The 23,251-nt window shown below is 48.4% G+C and overlaps 6 protein-coding genes across 6 annotated transcripts; 3 read left to right on the top strand and 3 right to left on the bottom strand.

Moving 5' to 3' along the window:
- Positions 1 to 2,781: 2,781 nt before the first annotated feature.
- Positions 2,782 to 3,385, top strand: EV420DRAFT_1581975 (uncharacterized protein; the record flags this gene model as incomplete). Its single annotated transcript, XM_060474686.1, has 2 exons — positions 2,782 to 3,171; positions 3,231 to 3,385. Coding segments are annotated over 2 exons (454 nt in total), but the record flags the coding sequence as incomplete, so codon positions are not given.
- Positions 3,386 to 3,802: 417 nt separating this feature from the next.
- Positions 3,803 to 5,790, bottom strand: EV420DRAFT_1650561 (uncharacterized protein; the record flags this gene model as incomplete). Its single annotated transcript, XM_060478471.1, has 3 exons — positions 3,803 to 5,584; positions 5,641 to 5,723; positions 5,781 to 5,790. 3 exons carry the CDS (start codon positions 5,788 to 5,790, stop codon positions 3,803 to 3,805), a joined length of 1,875 nt encoding a protein of 624 aa, XP_060323595.1.
- Positions 5,791 to 11,536: 5,746 nt separating this feature from the next.
- EV420DRAFT_1769271 (FAD dependent oxidoreductase) lies at positions 11,537 to 13,084 on the bottom strand (the record flags this gene model as incomplete). Its single annotated transcript, XM_060481018.1, has 1 exon — positions 11,537 to 13,084. The coding sequence occupies one exon, from the start codon at positions 13,082 to 13,084 to the stop codon at positions 11,591 to 11,593; it is 1,494 nt and encodes a 497-aa protein (XP_060323594.1). The 3' UTR covers positions 11,537 to 11,590.
- Positions 13,085 to 14,420: 1,336 nt separating this feature from the next.
- EV420DRAFT_1485995 (uncharacterized protein) lies at positions 14,421 to 15,368 on the bottom strand (the record flags this gene model as incomplete). The annotated part of the gene is made up of 4 exons (XM_060470330.1): positions 14,421 to 14,578; positions 14,660 to 14,776; positions 14,828 to 15,234; positions 15,361 to 15,368. The coding sequence occupies 4 exons, from the start codon at positions 15,366 to 15,368 to the stop codon at positions 14,421 to 14,423; spliced, it is 690 nt and encodes a 229-aa protein (XP_060323593.1).
- A 211-nt stretch (positions 15,369 to 15,579) lies between these two features.
- On the top strand, positions 15,580 to 17,034 carry EV420DRAFT_1134564 (uncharacterized protein). Its single transcript, XM_060466002.1, has 6 exons — positions 15,580 to 15,831; positions 15,881 to 16,008; positions 16,064 to 16,152; positions 16,205 to 16,339; positions 16,392 to 16,550; positions 16,605 to 17,034. The coding sequence occupies exons 1-6, from the start codon at positions 15,812 to 15,814 to the stop codon at positions 16,911 to 16,913; spliced, it is 840 nt and encodes a 279-aa protein (XP_060323592.1). The 5' UTR covers positions 15,580 to 15,811; the 3' UTR covers positions 16,914 to 17,034.
- A 3,690-nt stretch (positions 17,035 to 20,724) lies between these two features.
- On the top strand, positions 20,725 to 21,937 carry EV420DRAFT_1485993 (GroES-like protein; the record flags this gene model as incomplete). Its single annotated transcript, XM_060470329.1, has 3 exons — positions 20,725 to 21,540; positions 21,593 to 21,746; positions 21,795 to 21,937. 3 exons carry the CDS (start codon positions 20,725 to 20,727, stop codon positions 21,935 to 21,937), a joined length of 1,113 nt encoding a protein of 370 aa, XP_060323591.1.
- Between the last annotated feature and the right edge of the window lie 1,314 nt (positions 21,938 to 23,251).

Raw genomic sequence — 23,251 nt, 5'->3', positions numbered from 1 at the left:
AACACGAAGGATTGTGCAGAAGAGGAAGAGACATTTGAGGACTTGCAAGACTTCCAAGTTTCGGGCGGTCGCTTCCAGACACATAGTGCTCAGGGACACGCTTGATACGACACTGAAACCGCAGCCGGGCACAAATATTAGCCCTGTTGAAACTTGGAAGAGGTCGAAACTTACGAAAATGTATTCCAGAGTCCTGTCCTCTGACTTCCGCTAATTCGGGTGGCGTGGTGACTGTCGAGAGGGTCAACGAAATAAATTTCGGGCATGGGTGGATGAATTCAATGTCCAGATGACATCCGTGAGTGCCGTATCGCCTAGAACGTAGTTGGTATACAGATGGATTTCGGGTTCAGGTCGGGAAAACAAAGAAAGCGCGGTGTTTTGAGAATGGGGGAAACCTGGAATGAACACACATGATCTAAAATAAGAATCCCTCGGTGTATTGTTGCACGAAATTAGCTGAAATCGAAGGATGTACAAGTCGATGGTTGAGCTCCTAATCAAAGTCAGGGCTATCACTCGACGTCATGATCTTGACGGGTTGGTGGGCAATCCGATCCCTTGCATTAATGAAACTACGCGTCTCGCAGGGTCCAAAATAATGGAGAGTCGAATACGAGGTGCTTGGAGCAGATCGAGGCTATACCGTCCATATTATGCAGAGTGGCCCTGTAGTTACAGTGCAGCCCGGTATGCAGAGTCGCCTGTAACTACAGGCGAATGGAGTATGCAGAGTCGGAAGAGCTGCGCACAACGCTCTGCATACTCAGGGTCCTGTAATTTTCCCACATCCTGATTACGCCACAATACCCTCCCCCACCCTTCGCCCCTCTGCCCACAGCCCCAAAAACACCGGGCACAATCGCCAACGATTAATTATTGACATCATTTTGGTGCTCACATGATATTCAATGCTCCCGTTTTGATACTGGCTGATACTGGGTGGCAACTGGGGTATTGAATTTTCCGCCCTTCTGCTCATTGCCAGGGGGGCCAAAAAAGAGCGGGCTCAGAAAATATTATTTGATATACTTACTAGTACTCCTTCCAAAAGTTCTACACCTACCCTTACCATATATTTGACTGAATGCGCATCGGCATGGCTTGGATGCACAGACTGTGGGAATATACCATTCCCAGATTGGTATACGGTTTGGAAATTGCGACAGCAGGCGAATTTTGGGATAGTAGACAGTATATTGCACTTATTCAATTAAAATATGACAAAAGAAGCAGTGTATGATTGCTCTATCTTGTTTGTGTCATATAATGTATGGATACTAAGGACAAGAAGTACTCCGACGTTTTCCGGAGTTTGCCGAAACACCCCTAACCCGCTCACAGTAAGCAAATAGGTCGAGATTGTACAGTCCCGAAATTCTCTCAGTGCTTGTAAATATAATTCACAATGTCTATTAGCTTCTTTAATGTTCTATGCATCTTCTCTGTGCATGTTTTCCGTTCTGTGCTTATGTAGACATGAATTATGATCTCAAAAGTATGCCAGAGGCATGTGTAAAAAGTCATACCTCACAGTACATGCTTAAATTGAAGTATATTACCCAGAGAGGCATGGTCTGTACTTATCTGGAGTGATATGTGTCACAATGTATATCTGCCCTGGCAGAAATATACCTCGGTCAGACAAAATTGCACCAGATGAGATTGTGCAAGTAATGTTCTTTTATGAGTTCACTTCAACGAGAAATGCAATTACAAGGCACGTAAAGGCAGATCGCCATGGATCGGACACCTGCTTTGGATAATGTAATACATAAAATTTTATTTTCAACCATTCTTACCCTTGGAAAGGTTGCACATACCTGTGTACAAATGATGCATCCTTGAAATGTCCTAAAATGCGTGATATTCACCATAAATGGCAGATAAATCAAGGTTGGGATAGATTATATACTATACAAAGTACACAGATGTATACTAGATAATTTCTATAGTATATTCCGTTAGCTTTTTGGGCTTCGGAGTAAAGGATTCGAGCAGAGGATGCATCCCGAGCATCCATTCCGCTCGCTCGATCGGTCCGGTCCGGTAAACCGGATACTGATCGAGTGGCTGTACCCCTCCTTTTCTTCGTCTCACCTTTTCACCGTCGATCCATGGTGTAGTTGCCTGCCTGCCCCCACTGCTCGTTTGAATGGAAATAAAGGTATATTAAATTACTTTTAATGCTAATATAGGTTTTACAGGTACTTTTGATCCATCTGGTGGCCCCTGGATGGCCTGGATATCGTGCATCAAGCCCCACTCGCCTGCGCGTAAGCCCTCCTGCAAGGCAGCATAATTTCCCCCTTCCAAATGATGGAGAATTGCACTACCACCATCTCCCTTTTACTACAGCCCCCGACAATTCTTGCCGCCGCCATTAAGCCCCGCCCTGTTGCCGTTGCGACCTACCTAGCATCCCCCACATCGAAATCGGGGCCAATCGCCATTCACCATGGCTTCTGAATGCATTAACGATGCCTCATTCACTCGATAACTCAACATCCGCCTCCATCTGCTGCCAGGAGGGCGTATGGATGCAAAGCCAACCATCACGACGACCAGGACGACGACGACAGTGATGGCGTGAGGGGTAGGGAGGACTCGATTATAGGGCATGAACATGCCAAATAGCGGGCTAGGGATGGAGTGGAAGCAGGGGTGTGCTAGGGACGGGTGGGAAGGCGAGAGGGTGTGGGCGGGAGGGCGAGAGCAAGGTCGGGATGCTGACGGTGAACGACACTGATGACGACCATGTCATTCGAGGCATTGAATGTTAATGAGGGCTCAAAGGCGTTGTGAACGAACCCACATTCATGGCTACGCGATCACGGATACCCCCTGCCGCCACCTGCTGCATCCCGTCCAACATCGGCCTCCCGTACGCTGCCCAGCTCACCCACCCACCTCAAACTCATGCATCCCTCATTATTTGGACCGGGTAACATGCATCATAGCTCTGTTTACCCCCTTGATGCCATGGTCGTCGTCTACCGGCTCCCTATCCCGACACCCACCTTTCCCCGCTCATATCACCCCCATAATAACGCAACGATCACTGCGCCATCGATATCATTGCTTCCCTCTACATGAGGCTTCATGGATGCTATCGATGCTTACATCCCGCCACGCCCGCCTGCACCGCATTTTATCCACATTTTGTATGCTGTACTATATTTTAACTATATTCATTTTATTTGATAATAATACGGGACAATCCCTTTTAGGCAGGCATCGGGAGGACGACGAGAGGACGTCTCTTCATCGTTTGCAACGATGACGGCAAGGTGAAAGGACACGAGGGCAATATACGAATACGTAATTTGAGTATGCAGAGTATGTGTCTTGGGTATGCAGAGTGGGTTTCTTGGGTATGCAGAGCACATCTCCCCAGCGCCACCGTCCTGTAGTTACAGGAGACTCTGCATACCGGCTTGCACTGTAACTACAGGAGATTCTGCATACTGTGGACAATAAAGGTTGGCAGATCTGGATGGGGGAAAGCGCGTCAGATCGTGGATTTGATCAAGAAAAATCCATACAAAGGGGAATTTTAGGATTCACGAGTAGACAAGAAATGATATATTGAGTTTTGAGCGAGGTGAGGCGAGAATGGGAGGAACGAGCGAAAGGTAAGTGGGCGAGTAAGGCGAGCATCACACGTCTGGAAGTATTTACAGATGCATCAGCACAGTCCTGTCTCATTGTTTATTTCATTTTTTTTCTTGGCATTTTTCGTGTTCAGTGACATCTTCCTGAAGCATATACAGAAACTATAATCAATGTTGCCAAGTTTATTTTAAATAAAAACAATGCATGAGTCTACAAGGATGTTACTCCCCCAGATCTCTTTCAAGTAGTTCGCCAACAGTTGCCACTCATCTTTCTCTTCTTGGAAGACCATTTCGATCACTGATATCTTTGTAAACATTTGGCCAGACAGTCTCCCAACAACACATGGAGCCTTATGTTGATGAAGGTAGTGGCCTATTAGCAATGAATATATGCCATCAGGTATTGCTTGTCGATGGCCAGCAGAAATTTCACATTGATGCTCCTCTCCATCCAACCCATGGACAATCAAGTGTCCTTTGCGGGGTGTTGCTGTTGGCATGGCCAATCCTTTAACATGCACCAAGTCAATGTGCCAGTCATTGTATGAATAGGTGCCTGTGTCCACATCATATTCAACCCATGCAGATATTTTAGCTGAGGAACACTCCTTCCAGCTCATAGCCTGCTTCCATGATGGTCTCCATACATGGAGTTCAGGCCCAGGCTCAGGATACAGAAAGAGCATCTCTGAACAACTCAACCGCAACATCACATTTACTAGGGCTGTCCAAGCATCTTCAGCAGATGCCTGCTCAGAGTATGCTGGTATGTGTCCAGAGGTTGGATCACCTGTTCTGATGGAAGTAGATGTGGGTTCAATTGTGAAACCATCAGACTGTGAGCAAGTCACAGATGTCGAGGGTCGTGTGTCATTGTGTGCTGGTAGGGAATTACATGGCAAAAAGTATGCCAGCGCTGCAACTTTATCCACATCCTTCTCAGCTGCACGACCCCGCACTAGTGATAGATAGTTAAACACATCTGCAGACTGACTCAGAGCCTTTTGCAAGGATGACAGTTGCAACTTGAATCTTTCTTGTACTTCCCTATTCATTTTCTGATCACCCATATCACCACCTATCATCCAATCGTGACTTGTCTCCTGTAATGTCCATGTGCATTTGAACCAACTCCGATCGCTATCGAAATAGCTCTCATTGGAACTCCCATCATGCTGCAAAGGCCGTCCAAGCCTGCTGAAGTAGCAAACCACCTTTCCCAGAGTGTATGCATTTCCAATAGTGGGCACATCTAACTTCCACTCATTTGCACGCAGATCCTCCCTTAGCTCCCCTTTCTGCCTCAAACAGAGGACATCCAGCCATGCATACTCTGCACCAAGATTCAGCAATTCAATACGGATGTACTCGAGATTGGCATCTTTTGGTATGGGCACAGGCCATTGATGTCTGTTGATGGGAGTGTCTACATTTTCGCGAAGGCTCTTATCCATCCAGGCATGTGATATTCCCCATGGTGTATGCTTGGCAACCCACCACGGCACCACCCGATTGCTGAATAGGTCCCAGACACGCCTAGGTGCCATGAACAGTCCATCCCTGGTAATATGGTCACCCACCAGAGCCTCTTGTCGTATTTTTAGATCTGTCACTTCACAGGTGCGTAGTGACTCTTGGATGACGTTCAAGTCGCAGTCATACCATATGGGGCGGAGATAACCATATGCGGTGCCAAAGTCATATTTGGCACAGATGTACGCTTCGAAAAGGGACGACAGAGAAGGGGTGAGATCAAAGCTGGTGCCAAGAGTGCTGTTCAGTGTTTCCAACAGTCCATCAATACCCAGCTCGGCACAGGGGGTGTCAGCGAGGGAGGACTCTATGACGGGCTTTCTACCCTTATATTCTCGTTGACTGGGGACTTTGATATCTTGGATTGTCAAGTCACCTTCAACGGGAGCGGTGATGGTGACATTGGAGAGCTTTGAATAGTATTGCAGATGTGTCTTTCTCAGTGGCACTGTTATTCAGGGCATTTCTATTGGCATTTTCAGCTGCATACCTTCTGGTCTCTGCGTGAAGGATTTGTATAGCCGAAGACTTGAATCCACCCTTGTCGCCTGTTCAAGTGAACTGATCCGAGTTCTAGTTGGTTCTAGTCAGAACGAAGACTGAAAATGAAAGGAAAGTGGTAGCACATACTGCGGCCCATTATTCTGTCGTAAATGAAGGGTTACTAATTAGATGTTCAAAACCTCAAGCTCAGGAGGGTGTGGCTGAAACAAGGTCCCACCTTGCTTTGGCTCAGTCTGTGTTTTATTTGGCTTCCTGGCTTCCTTCATCAAGCGTTACATCACTCTTACAGCATTTAAATGGGGCTCGTAGAATCAGAAACAAGATTGACGCTCAGTTACAGGATGATATGACATGACGTCTGGTAGTCAGGGAGAAGGATGGGAAAGATGGCTTGAATGTATCTCGTACACAGTGATACATATGATACATATTACCGTTCAGATCTGAAGAATAGTCTTGCCCTGATTGTTTTCAAAAGGACGATATTGAATGATAGCGTGAATATTATAGCCAAGACATGATATTTGCCTCTTTCCGCCTCTTTTCTGTGACACGAAACGGTGCGGGGAGCCAATCAACATCTTTCCCAAGTACCATACACGCCAACGCCTTTCCACTCATCCACACATGCACCATTCCCTCACCTGCCCCGCTGCAATCCACTCTCTCCCTCCTGCCCGACACTTTTGAGGGAATACTGCCAACCCAGGGCAGTCCATCCGCGGATATGCCCAAAATACCTGACCATGCCCTCTTCACGCGTCCTCTTTCAGTGTTTCATCATCATCCATATCAGCCGACTCGTCTCCCTCCCAGTGCCCATCAAGGTAAGCCCGAGGTGTAAAACTCGGCTTGGCTGTCGTTAGCACACCCGACAGCTTCAAAGGAGGGGGGGTATCTGTTTCAATACCACTACCAAACAAGGACTCTGCATGCAGTTTCTCGCCCAGTCTCGAAGGATCAGGCAGCTGTTAGGTGAGGCAGTCCCATCGATCTTCTGATGCACAGCTGGGTGGCGACTATTTTGTGCGGGTCAAAATGGAATCAAAATCCTTGGTACCCCCCTAATAAAGAAATACTGAAGGATTTTGACCGATGCAAAATCCCAAAAGTGCGTTTTGATATCATTTTGACTCGTGCAAAATAGCCGTCACCCAGCTGTGACGAGCCTGGGTACAGAACAAACGACCGTGTACCGAGTCACCGATCAGACTCTGTTCCTGCACGCTGTGTTGTCATATATCCTCGTACGGGAGCGATCTTTTCTCACATCAGCACGAGGAGATGGGATGTCCAGCCATTCGTGGCATACAAGACGTTCTTAGCGCGAATATCACCACGGGCTGTGTGAATGATGTTGTCGGGGGTAGAAAGACCGGGAAGGTGGATGTACAGCCAGATGGGCAAGTACATATTAAGCAGCCTTGACAAGATTCTCTTGACGATCTGATAAGGATGTACCGCCTCGCCCGTCGTCGAGATGATCCCGCGTACCCCGTCCGCAAAGTTGCATCCCCACCGAGCCATCCATCGTACCTCAGCCACCCTTCTCACTAGGCAGTTCCTACAAGTAACGCTCCAACTTCCCTAACTTCCAGCATCACAACTTCCAACGACCCATCCACATCAAGCAGCGTATGTGCAAATGCCGTACCCATTATCCCAGACCAAATAATCACAACGTCTGTGTATTCTGGCAGAGGCGCAGACGAGCCTTCTTTCTTGATGGGCGATGCTGGGATAGACCAGAAGGGAGTGGTGGGATTCGACGCTGGGAGACTGCTTGATCCTCTCGGTGACGGGCCGGTATGAAGGTACAATCTATTGCAGAGCGCCAATAGCCAACCGGAGAAGTGAGAACAACGACACTGTAAATCTGCCCGAGATCGTAAGCATGTGGATGAAAAACAATGATAGCGAGAACATACGAAAAAGAATTGGAAGCGGTAATGAGAATGGCATATTGCTCCCATTCTGATGTAGTTCTTCTGTCCTTGAATAACGCCAGTGTTGAAGGAACTCTGGACACAAAAGACGTCAGCTCTTATCAGAAAAGAATGAATTAAATAATACCTGCTAGTATACGACAATTGTTAATAATAATTCAACGTCGAGAGCACGGATAACGTACTTGGACCTCCAAAATGAACACTTCGAGAGGTCCAATTACGTCATAGTTGTTCCTCTAGGGATGAAAGAGCATGTCTTTACAGAGCTGCATGGTTCATTGATGGACCTACGCACGTGCAGGTTGAGCAAAGTGGTAACATGTGCGCGTTTAAATTCATCTTCACCTGCTAATGCACTACTACCATTACCATTCTTCGACCTTGAGCAAACAGAGGTCGCCAAACTTCATGTCTGGTTTGCAAAATCCGAAGCTGCAAACCTGAAACCAGACGTGTTCCTTGATGGCGGGTGCGTCAATATCGATATATGCGATCGCCGTGAAGAGGAACGTCTTTTTCAACGCCGGAGGGAGGGGGTAGGAATCGAGGAGTAGCTCCTGTATGTCGAGGATAAGTTACGAATTATAGGTCTCTTAGACATGGTTGTGAGAATACATTCCAAAAACGCATCGAGTCCTCTGACTTTGATCCCCCCCTGATGACGACGTTGGGTACACCCAAGATCGTAACATGCTGATATGGAGCCCCCCATCCATTTACACACGACGTAGGCTCGAGCCGAATATCGTACTTGGCACGAATTCTTGACGCTCCGGTGAGTCGATTGTCATGAGCTAATAAGCATCATCAGCAACAAGATATATAACCACATCGATAGCTTACCCCGTTATAAAATACAGGTTCAGGTTCAGAACCTCACTAAACCGTTTCTCTTTTCCATACCGATAAGCCTTGTAACGTACTTACTGCGAGGAAAATGGGAGTAAAGACCTCAATCACGAGGGATCTTTTCCCATCCTAAAACAAATTCTTGATGTTAACGTTGGTCAAAATTGAGAAACGCACGACATACTAAATCGTTCTGCCTTCAAGAGGACCTCCAGCGTATGAGAAGTCACCGCGGGATCTCCACTTGCAACCAGTCCCTTACATAGAAGGCTGCAGCTGCAAGGTGATCTCATCTCATACTTATTACACGGCACAGCATCTTCAGGCACGCTGACATTCCTACCCCGACGCAACCCTGATGCATCTGAACCCATCTATCCGCAAGATCTTCCACCGACGCCATATCCACTCTGAAACGCGCGACATGTGGGGGAGAATTAACATCCATCCATGAAATAAAGAGATCGAGCACTCGTAGTCACGGCGGCACGTTTTTTCTCTTGAAATCTTCTCCAAATCAGAATAGACCCCCCGAGTCGAGGTTCCATATATGAGGCTTCGTCCGGGGTACAAGGGCATACACAGAAAATGTGCTATAAAGCCGTATCGAGGAAGACCAGGTAAGATGAGGAATGCGTTGAGAATCAGATGTCGGAACTCGCGATACTGACAGATACCTTCGATCCTGGGGCTCGGGATACGGGATCAACGATAGGCGTCAGGCTAGATTTGGGGGCAGCATCTCGGACAGGACGAGGATTTGACAGCGTCGAGGACCGCATCTTAGTTAGGAAGAGGAGGAGAATCGAGGAGGCAGTTTGCCAATCCTTCAAGCAGCGCCAGCATCTCGAGGATAAGCCACGTCGCAGCAGGTATCATCTTCCCTCGGAAGCTGGTTGTTTGAAGATACCATGAAAAGGGAGTGAAGAATGAACAGGAAAATGTTCATTGTTGGTTGGTTTGGGGAAGTGAGGATGGAGGCGTAGGTAGAGGAAACTTGGTACATCATGCGCACATTCGAACTATGGGCAAGAGAGAGAGAATAACCTCCAGACCGTGGTGATGCGAACAGGTCTTTGCAAAGCCGCGCGGGCCTATGGATTAAAAGGAAAGACGCGAATCCATTCCGGCGAGCGGTAGAAGGGACCGATGCATTTTCGGAGCATTGCTCTGGGGTCGGCCTGGCCTTGGCTCCGATGATATCCTCATGATGCAAGTGCCTCTCTACAGTCCTCGTTTCCAATCGCAGTTAGGGAGTTAATATTGAGCGACACGGCCAGGGTGTCTCACGCGTCCAGATAATCCATCTCTCGTCCTCCCGCACAGCAAGACTCCTCAAATCTGTGACTACATATAAGCGGTGTAGACGACAGGCGGACGACAACGAAGGAAAACACGCTTGTGTGAATAGAACTAGAATCTTGAGGGGAAAACTGAACGATGCGAGTCCGTACATATGGCGGATTGGATGTAGTGTTGGACCTTGGGACGGCAAGTAGATGTCGTCCTGCATGCAAATATCCGTATACAATTTTTGACACCAATCGCATTCTGCAAGGTACCGTCCTTCGTCGCAAGGAGATTGGTTCGAGATGAATTTGGAGGAGATAAAGAATAAGAGCCGAGCCGTGATGATGAGAAGGATGGGGTGTTGGAACTCTTAGGCGTCACGGTAGTGGTCGATCAGGGTGAACTCGTCCTGCACACTAAGAAAATGCGTTCTCGAGATCGACAAAGGCATACAACCGTGAGCATGGCCAAGATCCATGACAGTACACCGAGTCGTTATGGGTATGATTCCCGTGTCGAAAGCCGTTCTGAGGGCGAGGAAGTCATCCATCCACTCTTCAAAAGATCTGGCTGCATTCGGATGATACATTAGTTCTCCGACGTTGTGAGATCTCTACCCTTCTAGGCTAAGAAGTCAAGGACAGGAAATCTCGTTCGTCTGCAGGCAGTAGCTGAACAGAAGGAACAAGCTCATCCGTCGGAATTGCAAGAACGTCCTTTTGACTGCATCAATTCCGTTCGCGTGTAAAGGATCGTCAACCTCAGCGCCGATGAGCAGCCGAGAGAAGGATCGAAGTGGAGTATGATCCTGATCCTCAGTGCGATCAGGCAAAGTCTCAGCCAGCAACACTGTTTATGTGAGAGGACGAAGAAGAGGGAAGGTTCATTCGGCTATAAAACGCATGTCCGAAGCAATATCGAACCTGAAGTAGTCATTGACTTTGGGGAACTCCACTTCCACACTAGCGGGGAATGCGTTCGTTCCCAGGTGAGTGGAGATCTTGGCAGCAACAACGCCGTTAATTATAGGAAGAAGGGAGCGGTACATGGCCAGGATTGGAGCATGCTGTGGGTCGGCGGCCTTCAGTACCTATGGTCGTGTCACTACAGTCCTCGTTTCCGAACGCAGGTAGGGAATTGAGCGACACGGCCGGATATCCCGGTAATTCTGCGCTTCCTCTCACACAGCAAGGCCCCTCGATGATGAGGACAAGGAGAAGACCTTTGTGTGGAGAGAACCACGACGTTGAGGGAAGAAACTGTACGTAAACTCGGTAGCCTGGGAAGGACGTGTTAAAATGTTGGAGCTCTAGGATAGCAAATAGGTGCCATGGTGGTTGTCGACTCGACCTGCACGCTACATCGTCAATATCAGTATACGCATTTTAGTATTCGTGCGCACCGGCTACGTAGGTCACAGAAAGGTCAAGGCGTTCGATCCATTCCCCAATCGTGTTCTACAAAACACCTTCCTTCGTTCAGGATTCGCTCGCCAGGAAGAGATTGATTCCTTCCTAATATTGACTCCCTCTTGTGACTTTGATCTAAGAAGGACGCGTCGAGGAGAAGGATGTGAAGATGGGCGGAACATGCAATCCACTTGTTTCAATGGGCACTACTGCATGACATGTTGAACATCTCGGTAGGCATACCAACGTCGTGAATTTGAGGAGGCCGACAATTCCTGACGAAGGAGAAGACAGAGAATGTGAGCAGTCATGATGGTAAGAGAGAAGGATTATTCGGATATTTCCGACGCGCAACCTTTCGTATATCCACGAGATGAATATATGTATGATTATTATAGCCACGACGCGTAGTTTTTTTGTACATCTACAAGATAGATTATTACAGCCAAGACGCGATATTTGCCTTTTTCCATCTTTTCTCCGTGACGCGAAATGGAGCGGGAAGCCAATCAACGTCTTTCCCAAGCACCATGTGCGCCAACGCCTTTCCACTCATCCACGCGTGCACCATTCCCTCGCCCGAATAGCCCGCCGCAATCCACTCCTTCCCTCCCGACCTGCCCGACACCTTCGAGGGAATCTCGCCTACCCAAGGCAATCCATCCGCAGAGATACCCAAGATCCCAGACCACGCCTTCTTCACGCGTCCTCTCTCAAAATGTTCTTCATCATCCACATCAGCTGACTCGCCTCCCCACCACTTCCCAAAATACGCCGCTAGGGCCCCGCCAAGATAAGCCGAGGTTCGAAAGTCGATTTGACTGTCGTCAGCGCATCCGACAGCTTCAAAGAAGGACGGCGTGCCCAACTCGATACCACCTCCAAACATGAATTCTGCATGGGGTTTCTCGCCGAGTCTCGCAGGATCAGGCGGCTGTTGGGTGAGGTAGTCCCATCGATCTTCTGACGCGCCTGGGTATAGCACAAACGACCGGGTACCATGCCATCCGTTGTCCAAGCCTGTTCCTGCGCGTTGTGCAGTCATATGCCCTCGCACAGGAACGATCTTTTCTCGCATCGGTGCGAGGAGATGGGATGTCCAGCCATTCGTAGCATGCACGATGTGTTTGGCGCGAATATCACCACGGGATGTGTGAACAATGTTGTCGGCGATGGAGAAACATGGTGTATGAGTGTACAGCCGGAAGGACGAGTATGTCTTGAGCAGCCTTGAGAGGATTCCCGTGACGAGCCGATACGGATGCACCGCCCCTCCCGTCGTTGAGATGACCCCGCGCACTCCATCTGCAAGCTGCATCCCTGCCGACCCCTCCATCGTACCCCAGCCACCCTTCTCAGTCGGTATTTCCTCCAAGTAGCGGTCCAATTTCTCCCTTGCTCCCTCAAACACGTCTTTGTCGAAAAACACACCATACGTCTCCACCTTGCGGCACTGGCTCTCTTCCATCAGGCCTTCCTCTTCTGCAACGCCAATCAGTTCGTCCAGATGCAACAGCCTAAACCGTATAATCTGCTTCGCCGTCTCCGCCCCGTATTTGCTCTTCAAATCCAGGTAGTCATGGTACAGCGGTGGCGTGATATGCCCTCCATTCCGCGCTGTAGCCCCAGAACACGCATCCCTCGCTTCCAACATCACAACCTCCAACGACCCATCTGCATCAAGCAGCGTACGCGCAAACGCCGTGCCCGTTATCCCAGATCCGATAATCACTACATCTGCACTTGCAGACAGAGCCGCTGATGAGCCTTCTTTTTGGATAGGCGACGCTGGGATAGACCAGAACGGTGTGGTGGGATTCGATACTGGGAGCCCGGGAGACTGCCTTATCCTCTTCGTGACACGCCGGTATGAAGACACGATCTCTCGTATAGTGTCGATAGCCACTCGGAGGAGTGAGAACAACGATACCATCTTGGAGTGTATGCTAGAGAGAGTGCTGATAGACGGATAACACCTCCCTAAGCCTGATTTTCACTGGGAAAGATTCCCGCGCCCACATCAGACCACCCGTACGGCTTGCCGATGATCATCGTCAGAATCAGGAGGTGCCGGTCCGTCGGATAAGCGTAAATTTTTCATTCCAAATTTAGTCATCACCATCTGGCCAGGTATAATCTAACACCGCCCCATATTCGACCTACCTCTTATAATTAGAATCAGTCCTACATTTCAATCTTCCGAACAGCGAGGCTAGCGCCTTCTCTCGGTTCGTCCGCGGATCAAATACTCTACACGTTAATCGAAGCTACTCGAATTCGGCAGTTACGCCAGTTGCTCGTCGGACGATTCTCTTGCAGTCATGCATTCAACTAGTAGGCCATCCCCACACACTCCAGCACCCTACGACTGTATGTGCACAGTACGCGTCTTCACTAGCACTGACGAGAGTTCCCTCCCCCCATCAAAACGTCGTCATCCCTACTCCCCCCTCCCTTCAACGTTTCACATACTTCCTTCCCATTCTCCGTTCCGCTCCCCCTTCTTTGCCTAGCATCATTAACTCCACGTGCAGCATCGCGGTCCTATCTCCTACAGTCCCCATTCCTCATAGGGAAGAAGGGCCGTCCGCCCTGCCACTGATGTACAAAGTCTCTCAGCATTAACAGGAACCCTGCCAGCCTTCCCCAAAACCATGGTCCTCCCACAAATCACATCGCTTTTCTCATTTTCTGAGCGCCAGTTACGAGAGCTACAAGCCACCGTCCCGAGATGCAACGTGCAGGTCTAAATCTACTTGTCCTCCCCACCGCATCACACAAGCCTTATCTCCTCAGCGCATGTATATGTGGGGAGGACTCAGAGTCATATATGCACGTGCAGCACCAGAAATCAGACTACGCCGCATCTCCAACAGGCCTCCAGAGACTGAAACCTTGACGGAGAACTACTCCCTTTCTACTTGGCTGGTTTCCGAGTCGGAACGACTAATTCTGGAGTGGAGTAGGTACATTGCAAGCAGAGCGTGAACCCAGAGTCGGCTTACCCAGGATTTCATTTCCGACGCACCAAAACAACCCAGCCCCAGTCCCCAAGTGAGTGCGTGCCCATCGCGTAGCTGTATTTATACTCAAAACCAGACGTTAGCTGGTCCCCCCGCAAACCATTACCTCTGTAGCTCGTCTCGAGGGTGTTCTTATTCCATGGCAAGTTTTGAGCCAGGCAGTGGCGGATCCTCTCTGTCCATTGCTTTAAGTTTGCTTATTCTGTTATCGCCTCTCCTCTGCCCTGAAGAAAACTATACGATCTATTACTTAGTCCAGGAGCCGTTTTTCGTCCGTTCGTCGTAATATTGCGCGTATAGGTCACCCGGCGCACACAATGTTGCTGTTGGAATTCGCTGATGTCCAGCCCGGCCGCATAGATCACGCCAGTTACGGGGCATTGGTAGTTTTGGCGGCGCAAAACCTATCGGATGCAGAGTCAGAGTCATGTATTTGATGGGCTTAAGCACTATAACCTGTCCCCGCATGATTCTTGTCCTCTTACTGGAGGGCGCGTCCGAAAGATCAAGTTCCGTTTCTCTTCTAGTCGGTATAGCCTGTTGAGCGATATTGCTTGCCACTGCTGCTCGTGGTAAACGGGAGTAAGAGCTAGAGACCTTGACTGAACCAGCATGGTTGTGTGAAATCAGAAGACGATGGGAAGAGAACTTACAAGGCCATAGAAGATGAGCAAACCACATAAATCCAAGTGTCTTCATCTGCTGAAGCGTGGTCTTCAAGTCACTCTTTCGATATCCAACTTCGCAAGTGCATATGGCACTTGCTACGTATCTCAGTCCAGCATCCCCACCACATTCGCTCGCTGTGTCCAGCATAGCAGTAAAGACCTTGTCGAGACAGCCATTGAACTTCAAAAACCACAGAGGTACGTTCTGGAACTCGTCAGATTCTTGAAAGGTTTTGATCAGGTCTCGAGCCTGTGTAAGGAGCTCGTCAGTTGAACGTGTCGTATCACTGATAAGGTGTTTCGCATCGTCACTTGTTGCTGTTTCTCCCAGCTCCACATAGAACGATCCCCAGTCCGCAGAAGAAGAGCCCGGCTCCGTAGACTCAGACCCGCTCAAGGAAGAAAGATCTTCCAGGGTGTGTTGAGCGGTACGAAAAATCTCCGAACCGTCTAGTCGTCGTCGTCGCCGAGAAGGTCCAGCCTCAGGATAGTCAGGATCAGGAGAGGTGTGAACTCACTTAGACATTTGAGGAATAAAGCGTAATAAATATGCAGCACAAGGCACGCAGTACTTGGAACGAGAAACGAAAGGCGGTCGTGGCGGTTAGAAAAGAAGAAACTTGGCTGCAATGTTTTCCGTTCCTTCTTCACGTGAGCGTTTGAAAGATTATTTATTATCTATTATTTTATATAAGTGTGAACATACATCGAAATTAACTATTTAAAAAACTCAAAGTCTACCATGACATTGCATTCGACTAAAGGGACTGAAGCCTACTACTTCCACTATACCTCAAATTGCGACGTATCAGTTGAAGAAATCTGCTGGAATGAAGGCAAAACTCAGCAAATTGACGCAAATCAATACCCATATGTTGCCAGAATCATGGATGACCCAAATTACACAACCAAGTATCTCGTTGCCGAAGCACGACAGCTCATCAAGGATTATCAGGGCGATAGTCCGAGATGGTTCTCTGCCTTGGGTGGCAGCCTCATTTCCGTTATATCTGCTGTGCTAGACTGTGCCTTTAACAGTGGTGGTGACCGTGGTCTTCGCTATGTCAGTTCAGCTATATACACCTGCAAAAGAAACTTAGACACGAGCACGACCCATTGCATCAGTCAATTGGCCTTGGCGTGGTTTGCTTATTTCCTATGGCCATGTGAGTATATTGACATGTACCAAATTGAATCTCAGCTTATTTCTAGCGCTGATAGTTAAAGCGTTCAACTGGTACTCAATACTGGTAGTTCAAGAAACCGACAAGGACGAGCTTCCTTCGCCTCTATATGAGCTACGACAACAGGTTCTCTTTATACATCACCTGCATCCTAGTATCTGACTCCTATCATACCTAGCTGCTACGACAGCAGAACTATCGTTGCCCCATAACGGGCGTGGTGGAAATGGGACATCCTAAACTTCCAGGCGATATGACAAGCACACTGGGGATTTTTCATATCCTCGAAAGACCCATCATAGGTTTTGAGAAGGTAAGACCAATGCCGCAAGTGCTTGCTACACCTCGAAACAGCCACATACTAGTTCGACTTCTTCGAGCCCATCACACGAGAGATTATAGAGAATTATTTCCCGACGCTGGACCTGGATTCACTCCCGGAAGATCCCAGTAATGCCATTGCTCTTGAGCGTAACACGTACACAAATTTCACCGACTTGAGGATGTCCCTCAAGGCAACTGCGGTGAGTGAATAATCGCATTATGTCACGTATCTATCTATCAACTTTCTATAACAGAACGCCAACGAATACAGGGTAGAGACCTACGGAGAATGCCTATGGGCCGCGCCCCTACCAGAAGTCATCGTCATCAAGGAGGCCGACCCACAATATCTCCGTTCACATTCATGCGTAGCAGACGTACTCCACCAAAGTGGCGCGGGGAGAGTCATTGATAAGATTCTAGGATGCCTGCCCCAACGGACGAGCGCCGTACATCCAGCAGACATAATAGATCTCCAGGGAGTCTTGGACATACTTGGACTCCGGTATTCGCTGGTTACGGCTTTGCAATTACCCCAGCTTGATGATGGGGTCTTTGTATAATCCCAGATTAATTATGGAGATATCAAACCGATTACTAGTTTACATACTATTACCGCTCACGTCCTGCAGCTTCTGATTTGGACTCAAGGATTTGTGAAAGACAATATAATCAATGAGCACACTGAATGGGAGTCTCAAGAACGAAAGCCATGGTGAACACGGTCCTACAGACCTGGTGCGTGAACGTCCGCCACAACTCGAGGTTACCCAGGCATATATTTATGTTATGTCTCCACTGCTTCCAACTTCTCGTTAATCATCATGGTTCACTGCTGCGCTCCTTCCATGTTGAATTCCCATCCCTCGGATCTTTGAGCGTTGCATTTGGCGTTTCATTTATTCCTCGCATTTTTCGACTTACCGATCGATGTACTACAAAGTCCTTCCGCTCCATGAATTTCCCAGTACCTATCTTTTCCCAAGAGCCGCTTCCAGATGAATGGTAGGTGTGGGTCGCTAATGGATTGTGTACATTCTCATCGCCCAAGTCATCGGACAACAAGTGGTAATCATTATCTGAATAGGCCAGTGGGCCCTAGATTCTAATGCGAACATGGAAAATAGCCAATGCATAGGACACGATGCCGAAATAGTGATGAGTATGGTCGATGAAACTGGAAGTGAAACGGGCAATCCGGCTGGGGTGCGAATGGACTCGCTTCACTTATTCATACAGGAAGAACAGTGTAGGAATTTGAAGAGAAAGAGGTGAAGGAACGAAAGAATAAGCAATTATCCACTGAGCCCAGAAAGTTAAGCGGGTTATAACCTTGGAGACAATAATTCACGTCTTTGTATAGTACTCTTCGTTTACCCGCGGTTGAATACAGGACCCATACATTCAACTATCAATCGCACCGACATGTAGTTCTCCCAACAAAAAAAATTACTACGCATGGATTTTCGTGCTCCCCACTTTCAAGACGACCTACTGCGCATCTGCTCATCCCTGAGCACCGGCTGAAATGCCTCCACGATAATAAACTCGACTTGATCCCATCCTTGCCCTCCGCTAATCGAGACAAGGAAAGGGAATATCCCATCCGAGCATGAAAGTCGTATTGGAAGCCAAGAAAACATGCCATGATGATCCTGGAGTGGGGTGTCGTCGCTGGGGAATACGATGGGCATAGAAAGCTCGCTCAGAGGGGGGCAGTGTTTTGCTAGAGCCCAGAACACTTCGTATGTCGGACGACATCCTCCGAGAACTGGGATATGAATGGCTTTGATCTCCGGTCATGCAGGTGCTAGGACGAGTTCGACGGTCAAGGATTCCAAGGAGAACATAACATTGTAAACGATTGTCTGGAGTTTCCAGAGGCCGTCGAACGGCTCAAAAATGGACCTTGTACTATTAGATTCCCATTACTGCCGAGCCAAATGTCCATATGTTCGATAAGTCAAGGACAGAGTCCGAAGAGAAGGAAATCGAGAAACAATCTCTACGTGAGAATTTTGCATGAACCCCCCAATTTCATTATAGGACTGGCTGCAAGTGTCGTATACGTTAGGGACGTCAGAGATCCCGGGCGAATCAATCGAAGAATGCAATGCATTGAGGAAACGTAAGTTGCGATGTGTAGAGATTCAAAGGATCGAAATCCATTGAAAGGCACAAGGAAAGATATATGAGTGCGGTTTCAGAGACAAAATGGTATGCCAGCGCAAAGGAGTAGAGAGAATCGATGCGTATCCCATTCAAGGGTGCTTGGTTGATATCTCAAAGGTCCTTGCAAACAGAGCCGAGCAAGTCGGCACTATAGAGAACTGCCGTAACTGGACTATCGGCGATTAAGCCAGCCATGTATCAAGAATGAAAGACCGCGTGGAGAGGTAAGAGCAAAAAGGTGTCTGGCGGAGCACTGAGTCAAAGGGTCAATCAGGGAACGGAAACATCAGGCACGGTCGTTTTTAACGCACTTTGTAACCATCCTGCATCATGCGGAGTGTGAGAAATAGAAGTCATGAAAGCAAAAGCATCGTCTACACCGCGGAGGCTTCGGGAACTATATATCTTGCATCGAAATCCCGGTTTATCGATTGGTTTGAACGGGTATTTGCAAAGTGAATCGGTAGAGTATGATGCATCTAAAACATATCAGAACGAATTCAGATGATTATTGAACTAACCTTGACATGGGGTAAAAAGCTGCACAAATCCAAAGTATGAATCGAAAGGCTGTTCGAATTCTCATTCCATCCGTGTTCTGACCCTTGTCTAGATAAGCACATGTGAGACGGAAAGAGCTTGGATAAGTCGAGCGCGACGTCCGCACCTCAGGTCCCCGCTTGACGCTTTTGATAACGGTGCACCGATAGTCCGGCCAATCAACCTTCAAAGAGAATCATGAATTTGTTTCAACCATCGAATATGAAAAGAAGGTAAAAATTTTCGTACATGCATTTTTGAGGAGAACGTATTGTCTGGCACGTGTCTGATGGATGCACAAAGGACCTTGAGGAAGTATTGGAGTCATCGCTCTCTGAAACGAGTATGAGAGGAAGCATCGAGTAAGTCCATGCCGCTCGTCTTTCATTGGGTCCTAGTCGACATATTCGTAGGCGCACATTGACAGTTGCGAGTATCTGTCATAGAGTCTCAGGAGTGTTTGTACAATTTAAAAGACAGATGTCCAGGGAAGGGAGTTGGTGTAAGAGCGCCTGAATGTTTTGTTACGCGCAATTTGATGGCGTGCCAAGGAACAATTTCAACCGATGGAACCGTACCGACAGTTAATTAGAGTTGAATCTTCCAATGAAGAGAGACCAAATTCGAGAAAGCTGGGGTAAACCATGCGCGCTTCAATTTCGCGGCACCCGCGGTAGCTCCTCACAGGAATTTGTCGTGGATCCGGGATGGCTTATTTCCACCATTTTCTTCTCTTCGCTTTTACAAAGGGTCAGTGGGCTCGGGCAGTCCCCAAGAATCAGAAATTGAATCAGAAAGTCGCCTCTCCTCCCGACAGCGGGGGAATAATATTTTCTGATTATGGCGTTAAACGGGTGCATAGAGCGCGTCACCTAATCAGCACCCGCTTGCACAGAATGTCGGACAGATTCACTAGCAGCTTGAATGAAGCTACGTACCGGCGTTACGTGCCCACACCGAGCTTCCACATCGGTCCCGCAATTTCGTTCGGAAGAAGGGTCAGCTTCTGGAAGGGAAAAAATGCGCCTGCCCCTACCGGGCCACATATCCGTCCCCCTAAATCTCACGGTCCGAATACAACGGTCCGATATGTTTTCTTTTTCAGACATTCCCGTGCCTTTAGGCGTCAACCCACATCTATCGTTTTCAGCCATGTGCATGCTCCCTGGAACCCAGCCTGGCCTGGTCCCACAGAATGGAAAAATCGATACGAGCCTTGCATGTGTCCTAAAGGAAAAAGCAAACATGCTTATCGCCACCCACCGTCATTACCACCTGCACCCGTTCTTCTTGAGCTTCTTCCATTCATGGAGAATCAGAAATTGATAACCTAGCCGTTTGACGGAACAGAGTGCTCAATAAACGACACCGACCCGAAGCCCAAGCTCCACGCCACCGCGGAACTCAGCTATGATCTCGTGCAAGGGTGAGACTTGGCTATGAAGGCCTAGTAGGTGCGTCGCCAAGGAAGCATGTTCAGAGGGTTGTAAAGTATACCAACCTCTGTATTCAGGGCTGTCAGCCTTTTTAACGGAGCCAATACCTTGATAGAGGAACAGAACATTCGCAAAATCGGGGGGATATGTCTGCCAGTCTCACTCCGGCCCGAATTTCCGACAAAGGGGAATATTTAAGTGAACACCAACTTGACCCACTCCAACAATGGACACCCTCATTTCATCTCTCGTTCTACACGGCCCACACGATCTTCGCTATACACGCCGCCCTCTCCCGCCCCCTCCTCCCCATCACGTTCAAATCGCCGTTCTCTCTACCGGGCTCTGCGGGTCTGACCTGCACTACTATCTTCACGCGCGTAATGGCGCCTTTGCTCTCCAAGCACCCCTCGTCCTTGGCCACGAATCAGCGGGAATCATCACCGCCGTTGGGCCTCTCGTCACGCACCTTCGTCCCGGTCAGCACGTCGCTATTGAAGCCGGGATTCCTTGTGGATCATGCGAATATTGCAGATCTAACCGGTACAACCTCTGTGAGGGGATGCGCTTCCGGAGCAGTGCCAAAACTTTCCCCCATCTCGATGGTACGATGCAGACGCGGATAAATCACCCTGCGAAATATGTGCATGTGCTGCCCCGCGGGGTATCGTGCGAGCAGGGAGCACTCGCCGAGCCTTTGTCTGTCGTATTGCAAGCATCGAAACGGGCTGGAGTCTCGAGAAACACGCGCAAAGTACTTGTGTTCGGGGCTGGAGCTATCGGGATGCTGGCTGCTGGACTCGCGCGTTCAAGGGGCGTGCCTGTAGAAGCAATTGCCATGGTTGACATTAACCAACAACGGCTGGCATATGCAAAATCCCGTGGACTTGTGGGAAAGATCTTTTGTTTATCGCCGCAGGCCCCAGCAAAAGGCGTTGATGGTCTCGAGCGGAGTAGAGCCCAAGCGGAGGTATTTGGCGGAGGATATGATGTCGTATATGAATGTACTGGTGCTGAACCGTGTATTCAAATGGCTGTCTATGTGGGTACCTCTTCTTTTCCGGGTTTCTCGAATTCTAGCTAATGTCAATCAGAGTGCGAAAAGCGGGGGAAAGGTCCTTCTCATTGGAATGGGCACGCCTAACGCTTTGATACCCATAAGCAATGCCGCTACGAGAGAGGTTGACATAATAGGGAGCTTCCGGTATGCAGACACGTATAAGGAGGCTCTTGAGTTACTTGCTAGCAGTAAGCACTCCCATGTTCGCGACATAATGTATCTAACTTTTTGTTCAGACTCAATACCGCCAATAATGGATCTCATAACCCACCGAGTGCCCTTCAATGTTGACGCAGTAAAGAAGGCGTTCGAGGCTATGGCTAAGGGGAAAGATGAGAAGGGACAACTAGTGATCAAGATCATCATTGGTGCTGAATGACAGAGAGTATGGAAGACGGACCTGTGTAATTTGTGTGTAATTGTGATGTAATTATTTTGTTATGACGAGGTACCGGCTTTATGCGAGATTTTTATCCGCTTCTTTTGCGGCTTCTTGCAGCAGACAGTGATCGCCGAAGATCGACATCACCAACACCATGGCCACTATACGATCTCCTCATATCGTGGGTATCCGGTGAGCGCAATCTGTATCATGTTGCATAGTCATTGTGCCTTTCAAACAGGGGAAGTAAGAGAGTCTTTGAAGCCAGACACTTTGACACAGGAGTGTCCAAGTTCAATGGATGAATGTGGACTTACGGATGATCGCACCGTAGAACCAAGGGTCGCGCAAGATCTGCCGGACCGACCAGCAACATTGAAGCAAGAAAAATTTCGACTTCCGTTGTCCTCGTAGTTTTGCAAACAAGCCGATATATTCTGCCATTATACTATACATGAAACTAATAAGGTGCGTCAGCCACTGCATGGAGTAAATAATAATTGTAAAAATCAACTCACGCTTTAGGATACAAACGTACTAGACACTGCATTCCATAGCTTCAATGAATACTCAAAATCCGTGTATCAAGGAACATTATATAGATCAGACTCGCCTCGACTGTCGGGTTTTTAACTTCTTGAACTTCGGATAAGTAATTTTCATCCAAGCGCTCTTTCTTTCCTACTAAGACAAGCTGGGCGTAACGAGAGTACATTCGCTCTGACTTCCGGGCAGGATTGCGGACTGAAATCTGATAAGGGTAAGAAATATAAAGCCTGTCACAACATACCGTAAGACGGTAGCCATTTCCTACACTCTTCAGACCGAAGACGGGGAGAAGAATTCTACGAGTTCCGAATCTATGCCTCTTCAACATCTCTACACGTGGAACAACGCGTCTTAGTGAACCCGAATATCCTATATAAGAAAGAAGCTCTCCAGCTTGGGTGCAGGATAGACGCTGGAATACGAAAGCTTGAGCCTAGAAGGGCATAGTCTCGTTTCTACATTTGGCCAAACCTTGAAGACAAGTAACAGAGCATGCATAATCCATCCATCACGTCCCGTGAAGCCCCATATATCATTGAGAGCGAAGCAGCAGTCTGTATATTGTACTTTCTACCATATGCAAGCTGCCAGCTGAGCAACTAGCGCGCCTAGTCCTGAGTCGGGTAACTCGTGCCGGCTAACAATGTTTTGTTGCAGGACATCTGCGTTGCCGGCCGGTGGGAATAGAGCTGTTTTGAGGTAGCCACCAGGGTAGACATCATGGGAGTTGAAGAAGAGTGACGCCTTAAAATATTGCTCCCA

Source organism: Desarmillaria tabescens (assembly GCF_030435595.1).
Source record: "Desarmillaria tabescens strain CCBAS 213 chromosome Unknown EV420scaffold_77, whole genome shotgun sequence".
Lineage (NCBI taxonomy): Eukaryota > Fungi > Basidiomycota > Agaricomycetes > Agaricales > Physalacriaceae > Desarmillaria > Desarmillaria tabescens.
The sequence above is the reverse complement of the archived record's forward strand: the minus strand, read 5'-3'. Positions and strand labels throughout refer to the sequence as shown.

Excerpts from the sequence above, each read along its gene's own strand:
- EV420DRAFT_1134564 (XM_060466002.1), top strand. The coding sequence starts at position 15,812 with ATGGTTCTCTGCCTTGGGTG. Across the intron at positions 15,832-15,880 it reads ATGGTTCTCTGCCTTGGGTG|TGGTGGTGACCGTGGTCTTC; the intron begins GCAGCCTCATTT and ends TGCCTTTAACAG. Across the intron at positions 16,551-16,604 it reads TGTCCCTCAAGGCAACTGCG|AACGCCAACGAATACAGGGT; the intron begins GTGAGTGAATAA and ends TTTCTATAACAG.